At 34.5% G+C, this 9,317-nt stretch overlaps 1 protein-coding gene across 1 annotated transcript; it reads right to left on the bottom strand.

Moving 5' to 3' along the window:
- Positions 1–574: 574 nt before the first annotated feature.
- LOC108340484 (26S proteasome non-ATPase regulatory subunit 2 homolog A) lies at positions 575–8,760 on the bottom strand. The gene is made up of 25 exons (XM_017577902.2): positions 8,541–8,760; positions 8,332–8,432; positions 8,093–8,213; positions 7,940–7,999; positions 7,720–7,787; positions 7,550–7,592; positions 7,240–7,305; positions 7,071–7,109; positions 6,898–6,980; positions 5,024–5,138; positions 4,801–4,875; positions 4,427–4,582; positions 3,537–3,644; positions 3,319–3,423; positions 3,099–3,239; positions 2,904–3,008; positions 2,576–2,797; positions 2,275–2,388; positions 1,958–2,173; positions 1,728–1,787; positions 1,533–1,646; positions 1,366–1,451; positions 1,158–1,266; positions 886–1,064; positions 575–805 (listed from the first exon to the last, which is right to left on the bottom strand). The coding sequence occupies exons 1-25, from the start codon at positions 8,634–8,636 to the stop codon at positions 733–735; spliced, it is 2,655 nt and encodes an 884-aa protein (XP_017433391.1). The 5' UTR covers positions 8,637–8,760; the 3' UTR covers positions 575–732.
- Between the last annotated feature and the right edge of the window lie 557 nt (positions 8,761–9,317).

Genomic DNA, 9,317 nt, shown 5'->3' with positions numbered 1-9,317 from the left:
GAGAAAAATATAACCTATTTTTAAATTTGTTCAGAAACACTTGTATTTGTATTGAGTGCATGTTTTTATAATTTCTATGTAGTGAAAATCTCTCTCCAACCACCTAACCTGTTTTCACCAAATTCGAGCAATGAGGAAACTCTTCCAACATTGAATTATATTTATTGCAAATGCAAATTAGCGACGCTGTCATGCAGAGACAATAGCATTACCATTGCATTATACCTAAATAGATAGATATCTAAAACAGAAAATTAATGATTGAACCTTTCATATACAATGAGCCTACACTTAGTTATGAGTTTCACTGTTTAAAGTACAAACAATATCATTAAGTCAAGTAGCAAAGCAGAGACAATAGCATTACCATTGCATTATACCTGTCCAAAAACATTCATCGGCATAAGACGTTATGAATTTTTTTCAGGCGTCAATTACACAAGGATGACCAACAATATTAAGTTTACAAATAAAAATATCTCAGCACCACTAGACTTCGGCTTTCAAATCAGTCGACACAACCAGATTGCTCGTATAAGAATATGCTCAATAATAAATGGAAAATAAAGTGTCGTGTGCTAAGATTCTCTGAATCATTTTTTATCCAAACGAAGGAATGATTTTAAGCAATTTCTTCTACATTTAGACAGTGTCATACATTGCAACTAACTACTTGGACACTTAAAAAGAAAAAAAGAAGAAAAAAACATCACCGCTGTGGATCTGCACCCATCATTCTTCCCTATAATCTGGATTCTCCTTCAAAATTACAAAACCTTCAAGAATTGGCGATAGGGGAAGGTATCTGAAGAAAAAATAAATGTTAGTATAAGAGAGAACATAAGCGTAGCGTGTTTAAAAATTTGAAGGCATAAGGTGCATTACTTTTCTGTTGCCAGCTCTGCCCTGTCCCCAGCAGCCAGGAGAACAGGGGTGGAGTGGGTCTGAAAGCCAGTAATTGTTTTAGGACGACCGGCTTGTCCAACAACATCTACTGCTTGGCCAACACGAACTGGCACTGATAAAGGCTTCAAGTTCTCATCCACAGTCAGCAACATCCTTGGCTGTTGCAACAAATTACAGAACGTGACTGAGAATAGCTTAAAATGGCAAAAGGAAGAGTCTGACTGGAAAGAGAAAACGACACTAAAACAAACCTGCATTGCCAAAACGAGGAAGTACAGAACATAGTGATATTTCCCCAACACAATAGCTTTCATATCTAGGCATGCATGTAACATGGTAATTAGTCCGGCAAGTGCTGTCCTGTAAAAATGATACAGAATGTTGATTAGAAAATGTTATAATAAAGTTGTATAAGTCATTCTGAAGAAACCAACAGTCAGAAAGAATATGTTTACTTACGGTGATAGTAGGAAACGATCAGAATGATATGGATTAAGTGTTAATAAACCCTTTCCCAAATGCACAAGACCTTGGGCAATCCGCACCTGTAGATAAAGTAAAAGAAAAAGGGTGACCATATATAAACACTGGAAATAGAAAATGAGGGAAACTTAGAGAAAGCTTACACAAAATAGAAGGCTGGTATCCTTGTAGTAATAACTTGAAAGATTTCGAAGCATGCCAGCAATTCGGGCATTGTTCGTTCCAGCACCTATTAGACCCAAGGAAATTACTGCCGCCTAAAGCATATAAATTGTTTTAGTAACAAATAAGCAATGGTATTTATAGACTCAAATGTTCAAAGAGACTTGACATCTCACCATAGCTACTTCTGAATCCGTATCATGGCTCAGTCTACTTAAGGTATCCATAACATTGACCTGTAATGTTTCAGTAAAAATTTAGCAAAAGTTATCGAAAGTGACGTTTCGCACCCATACAATTATATAATAGTTTGAACTACAAGTCATGTTTTTCAGAGCACGGCTAATTTGTTTCACTTTCAACTTTCACACTGTTAAAAGTTAACGTTGCAAAGTTCACTTTTTACCTTTGGATTTGATATGCAAAGTAGACCAAGTGCCAGAGGAACTGCTCTACGAATATTCTGCTCTCCATACTGTAGAAGATGTTCTAATGATCGAATTGCCATCTCAAGTCCCAGTTCTTCAGCCATGGCTACCATAGCAATTCCAAGCACAGCAGGACCTTGGTGAGTTTCACCTTTATCAAGATGTTGTGAACAATGACCTAAGAGATTCTGGACCTACAAGAGCCAGAAAATACAAACATAAAAACATGCATACACAATTATGAACATATAAAGGTACCGCAGAAGTTGTTTTTAAAAACTTCATAACATTTTACCTTGAGGACATTTCCAGTTCCAGCATAGGCACATGACAGAAGCGTCATATCACAATACTTTCTAATTTTCTCATTAAAAGTCTTTGAAACTTCGGCAGTTGCCTCAACACTGTCCTGCAGTAACAAAAAAGCACAAATGAAGAGTGAGTATTATACCTTAACAACTTTGACCTCACCCAATAGCAGAACCCGCTTAATATCAATTGTTATTCAGAAACTAAGAAATAAGATTATTCAGGTTATAAGAAAATAAACTCCAATTCAAGAAATAAAGACAAGAGACTGCCGACCAACTGATTACCTGCTTCCCAAGATATAGAAGACCAAGGCCAAGAGGTAAGAGTCGGGTAAGGGGCTCTCCTAACTCTGACTCACTCCTGTCCATTAGTGTGTATATAATTGCTTGGGCAATTTCCTCATTGCAAGAACCCACAAAGATCAAGCCCAGAGAAATAGCAGTGAAAGCAAGCACATCAAGTGATGCTTTAGAATCATTCAGTACACCTGTCAATTTCTCACGTAACTGAAATAAGCAAAAACAAATTAAAAACTTTACACATTTGCATATAGAGTGTATCTCAAAAAATATTATTACAAGATTCTCCAAAATATAGAGAAAAACATATCACCTGCTCATTCTGGGAACCAGCATATGCAATACCCAAACCCATTATAGCACCAATCCTGATTGATGTGTCTTCTTTATCTGTATAATCACCAAGAAGTGCCATTGCCTGAAAAGGAATCAAATTAGATCTAAAATATAAATTAAGTTAAGTGGAATACTGTCATATGCAGAAATCATAAGGATAAAAGAAACTCACAGGATCACAGTCGTTCTTGATACTACAATTGACAATTCCGACTCCCAATAATGCACCAGCAATGACATGATTATCATTACTATGGAAGTACTTGTCAAGTTGAGCAAGTCCAGAGTCAACGTCCCACAGCAAAATCATACCCTGAAACAATACACTAGTGTTGTAAACGAAATTTACATGATCCAAACCCATAAAAGTGACTCCATAAGAAAACGCATACCAGACTAGCTGCAGCACTAGTTTTCCCATGCTCCTTATTTTTGAAAAGCCAATTTCCAGAAGAAGCACTACTTGAAGAATCTGAAGGAACAGTCATTAATTTATCCTGCACAATGAGAATGGGAAGTGAGGGAAATAGAATATTGAAGAATAGAAGACATCATTAACCCAAATCACAAATAGAACATATAGAATATTAAAATATAAAAAATAGTATACCTGACCAAAGCCAGCATTTACAAATGCATTAACAAAAGTTGCAGCAAGGTTCTGTCTAGCTGAATCAACACTTGCACCAGCACTAGCCCGGCCATCAAGTAAGTGTGCCTAGGAGAAATCAATCAGAGTGAATCATAAGTTGACAGCTAACCAACACAATGGCACACTTGAGATAGAAACTAGCATATCTAGAACCTTTTGTTTCTGGTACATCGACTAGAAAACTATCAGAGATGTCTCTGTTAGTACAAAAACGATTTCAACAAAAAGAAGTCCAGTATAAGAATAATATTTTTTTTTCTGAATGAAATACAATTAAGTATCAGAAGAGGGAGATGCTACTTTAGCCAGAAAGCAACCACACAAAAAAATAACCCAAATCATTTTTGACACATCATTGATGATCAACATATAAATTATTTCAGTTAATAGTCTAAACTCTTTTAAAGTACATTTCCAAATTTGACTGGCAAAAACCAGCACATCAAAAACAATTGTTCCATTAATAAATTAGTAAGAAAATCTCATGTGTTATATATTAGTGGACAATGATTAAATAAACTATGTACAAAAGCACTACATATAAATCTGAAAGGGCAATTCAGTAGCAAGGAAACATTTCAATTACTCAATATATATGAAACCAGAATTCACTGATACAAAATACACATAACTATCGACAAAATTTCTTCGATATGACAAGCAACCGTAACAAAAGCTTCAAAAACTAATGTATATTAAAAAGGACCATGCCTTACTATTTTATGAATTTGAACCAAAATTTAGCAGGTAAAAATAAGATATCATAGCATTAGATGTAAATTTATACATGCACAGGATGTTATATCTGGTACAGAATTCCTTATAGCAGAATATCACCAAAATTACACCTTGTATATATCCTCAGGGGACTTGGGCTCTGTAACTTCGATATCACGAGCAAGGGTGAGATATCCTTCACTTAACTTAGAATTGTTGATGATATCCTGAAACATTTCTCTGTCATCATCTGCAGCCATCTCCTCATCAAGCTCAAAAGTAATTCCCTGCAGATAAATAATAATCAACAATAAATATTTCACATGACGATCAAAAAGGAGCCCCCAAAAGAATTTGATAGCGGAATATATATGACCTTTTAGAGTTGACAAACAAGTTAGGCCAAATAACATCACTGTTATAAAACTTACGGGTCACAGCTGCCTCACAAAGAAAAATGAACCAAGATAATTTCACAAAGTAATAAACAGAATGCAGGACTTACATGACGTGCAAGCATGTAACAGAATTGCTTCTTTCGCAGCACATCATTACAAGAGTTGAAAACGTCCCTCACATGCTGTCACAGCACTGCAACTAATTAGTTTCAAACCACAGTAATAGATACAAAAGATAAATATTTCCTGACTCACACACACACACACTATGAGAATTGAATGCAAACTCCAGTGTTAAACGAGACACTGTTAAGAATTTCATATCTACACCTGCATGTTATCCATGAACAATGCAATTTGGAGTGCATTTGGATATTCTTCAAATTGTTTATAAATTGAATAAGCAATGTCCAAAACTAGCATATCGTCTGGCCCTGGGAGGTATCTGCAAAATTACATACAAATAAAAAAATATCAATCTACAGGATAACATGTTTGTCAGAAAAAGAGGGTTAATTTACCCCAGACAACATATAAAAGGAAAAGGCAAAACAACATCACATTTATATGCACAATGCTAAGTCAAAATAGAGTCCTCCTCCAAAAATCTTTATATTACAAGCCAGAATACACCCATAAACCTCTGCATTATTATAAAATAAAACATCACTCTCAAATTTCAACAACAAACTTAGAAGCTTCGGAACCTATGTAACTATAAAAAAAATATAATTGTCAGTAAAACCAGACTCCCAATCCACAGTATCCTCAGCACAACTGTAGTAAGAGATCCAAATAAACTTAAGCAAACAGCAGTTCTCATTCCCAAAGTATGGGAACACTCAATCACTTATAGAAGAGACCAGGATGATAAACTAAGACTGTTTAGTTAATAAAGAATTTAGGCATAGGAATTTAGAAATGAATATAGAGATATCATAGAAATAGAAAACGAAATGAAAAAGCATAAATCGCAAAACAAAAAATACAATCAAACCATAAAAGATACAAACGTTCATATGCCATGATAAATCAAACCAAATGAAAAATAATTGTCAGTAAAACCAGACTCCCAATCCACAGTATCCTCAGCACAGCTGTAGTAAGAGATCCAACTACAACTCAAGCAAACAGCAGTTCTCATTCCCAAAGTATGGGAACACTCAATCACTTATAGAAGAGACCAGGATGATAAACTAAGACTGTTTAGTTAATAAAGAATTTAGTCATAGGAATTTAGAAATGAATATAGAGACATCATAGAAATAGAAAACCAAATGAAAAAGCATAAATTGAAAAACAAAAATACAATCAAACCATAAAAGATACAAACGTACATATGCCATGATAAATTCTTACTCCCTCCAGTTCTTATTATAAGACCTTCTAGAAACTCTATATGGTCCTTTTCGTAAGGCACTTTATACTTCCAATGATACATTTAACTTTTTATTACTTATTCATCCTTATTAAATGTTTTAGGTATGTATTTTTGGGTTTGTCTGCAATGATGAGAGCTTATAATTCACGTACTTTCCAATGAAATATTACTTGGACCATTTTCAATTCCTAAAGATTGTGCCATTTTCTGCTTAAACTTCCATTCATTTATAGGTCACTCAACTAACTATCCAGTTCTCGTTCATGTAAGCTTTGATAAGCTATGTTCTCACAAAACATTCTCATTCACATATCATTGCACTCTTGCTTTGAAAAATCTGATTACAGAATTAGAATTTCCAATCTAGTGGGAGAAGTTATAAAGAGAACTTATCAATTCCTGATTAACAATCTCAATGTCTATTCAGATGATTTTGGTTCTGTAAAAAACAAAAAATCTCAATGTCTCAATGCCTTAGTAAAAATATCGGAATAAACATATGGTTGATCGTTAGGCTTCCCATGCACGACTCTCTTACGCTATAAAATCTCTGTACATCACCCAGTGTTCCAAGCAAAATGTGCAATTATTATGAAAATTAATGTTTTTTAATTCATATACAAAACTTAAACGTTGATTATTAAGGGTGAAATAGGCAAGCCAGTACTATCAAAATTAACTAACTTGCCTATTTTTTTACCACGTAATTTGGTTAATGGTGCCTTATAATAACGACAGGAGGGAGTGTTTTTCTCTATAATAACTTGCCTATTATGAACTCAATTGAATTTTCTCTATATAAACCAAGCCCTATTTGCATTACCTTGCTGAACTGGTGAGATATAGGCAAGTTCTTTTAAAATTTGTTTTGTCAACATGTGCACTCAACATGCCAAGGTCTTCAACCTAACATTAAAATGCAATACAAAAAGAGATTTAGTTTACGGGAAAAAGTAGCTAAGCTAGGCAACAGCCTAAAAGGATCAGGAATAATACCTCCATCAAAAGATCCACAGCTTCAGGTTCAGCATTATGCTGCAGGAAATTTAAAATTAATTAAAATAAACAAATAAATAAACAATATTCTTCCATTAACATATCTAATTGTATCTATATTCCATAGAGTCTACAATTTTTTGAATAAAATGAATGCATTACACTGTACCTTCATGTGAAAAGCAACTATTTGTTGCACGAGTTCCATGAGATCATCTATGGGAGTCTCTTCACTCTGTAAAAGCATTTCATATCAAACAGAAACAGAAAACAATTAGATAAATTTTAATAGTTCACACCAGTCATCTTAAATACAGATCATGGGGAGCCAAGGGATGATAAACTACTTCATTGTACAAACATCTAGACTACGGTTGACGGCATATAAAGTAAATTATTAAATCAAATAGAGAAGGTGATTCATGCTAACTCATTGGAGTAATTTAAATATCAAAATTTAAAGTAGCCAAATATTCAACCTGCCGTTTGGCATATTCTTGTGCAATCTCTCCGGCCAGATTCCTGATAAAAATACATAAATAGTAAGATTAATGATAACTCTTCAGTCAGACTTCAATCACTAGAATTGTAACTTTTCTAGTAATTATCTTCGATAATGATAACAAAAAGTCCCAAACATTATTCTCACCTAACATACTCATGGCCCCAGGAACCAATATCGCCCTCTGAACCTAGTAATCTATACTTGAGGCTTTCCTGACAGAGCCATAGGAAATAATCAATACAAAAACCGATTTATAAAGGCCCAAAAAGGCATCTAAATGAAAGGACACCACGATGCTGGAACACAACCAAACCAAGACAACCACGAAATATATTTTCAATTCCTAACAAAGCAACTAACTTACTCGTTCTCCTTCGGCAGACATTGTGAGCGCCAAAACCGACAATATATCTGCAAGGTACTTCTGCATTGAGGAACGATAACTAGGTTAACCAACACTACAAAAACCATACTACTACTATCCCGTACTAAGGTAGCACCACATCCATAACAGTACCTTCAAATCAGACTCCGCCATAGTTTCATAATACGTCTTAAGAGTTCCATAATGCGGGCGAAGAAACTTCAAGGGTTTAGGAACGGAAGTCATAGAGCTCGTGGAAGTTCGAATTTCTTGCCTACAACAAAACCACGCATTTCAATTCTAAATACGCAATCAATTCTTCTTAATAAAAAAAAGGTAAAAATCCTCTTCCAAATAAAAATTTGTTCTTTAGAGCATATTACTAGGTTTACCTCATGCTCTCGAGTGCAACCTTTTGCAATCCCGGGTCGGCATCTTGAACCCTCTCCACGTAAAGGTCTAGCTGCTGCTTCAACGCCAAATCCTCATCGGACTGCACAAATTGCCACATCGATTTTCATTTCTAACTTACAAGAAATAGCCTAACAGGCATTAGAGTTAAGAAAGTAGTGGAATTTTGATGCATGGCTTTTGAACTTACTAGATCTTCGTTCTCGACCTTCTTCTTTGAAACGGCGTCGTCTTTGACCGCACTGGTGCTGGCGCTGGTGCCGGCGCGGTTAGGATCGGGCGCCATCGAAGAAATTGGAAACCCTAAAAATGACTGAGGAAGGAAAGGGGGTTGAACTTCGACGGAAAAGAGATGAAAATCTCGCGTGCGGGGTGTTGTGGTGCCACAAAATTAAGGAAAGTAGCACTTTGGAGCATATAACAATCGAAGGTTTCTTGCTGCCGAGGATTTTGTCACATTAATGGGCCTTCACCCATTCCGCAAAGGCCCAGCAAGAAACTCATCGATTTCTTAAAAAATTCGACACAGTGTAATTCATTATTTTTTATTATTTTATTAGTATTATTTTCTAATAATAAATAAAATACCAAAGAAAATTTTTTGAGGGGAAACGTAATTAGCATAAATTTGGTGTTGGTTAATGTTGTAAATAAGTGCATAATGCATATTAAATTAGGGATCATTCATTAGCACAAGGATTTTTCTCAAAGTAATTTAACAATATTTAATTGGATTATGTTATTTTAATTTTAATCAGACGATTAGCATGGTTTACTTAGATAAGTAATTATATTATTTTATATAATTATGGTTATATTACTTTTTTTCATATAATTTATTTAAATTAATTTATGTAATATTTTTATTGTAATCAACTCATTACAACAACAAGTATTTTCTACTTTATTTTTTTTTTGTTTATAGTGAATCAAGTTATTATTGGTTAATCCTCTCAACCAGGACTTG

Source organism: Vigna angularis, chromosome 5 (genome assembly GCF_016808095.1).
Source record: "Vigna angularis cultivar LongXiaoDou No.4 chromosome 5, ASM1680809v1, whole genome shotgun sequence".
In the NCBI taxonomy this organism is placed as follows: Eukaryota; Viridiplantae; Streptophyta; class Magnoliopsida; order Fabales; family Fabaceae; genus Vigna; species Vigna angularis.
Note: the sequence above shows the minus strand (reverse complement) of the source record. Positions and strands in the feature narration are given on the sequence as shown.

Excerpts from the sequence above, each read along its gene's own strand:
- LOC108340484 (XM_017577902.2), bottom strand. The coding sequence starts at position 8,636 with ATGGCGCCCGATCCTAACCGCGCCGGCACCAGCGCCAGCACCAGTGCG. Across the intron at positions 7,306-7,549 it reads AAGAATATGCCAAACGGCAG|AGTGAAGAGACTCCCATAGA; the intron begins GTTGAATATTTG and ends ATGCTTTTACAG. Across the intron at positions 3,424-3,536 it reads TAAATGCTGGCTTTGGTCAG|GATAAATTAATGACTGTTCC; the intron begins GTATACTATTTT and ends CTCATTGTGCAG.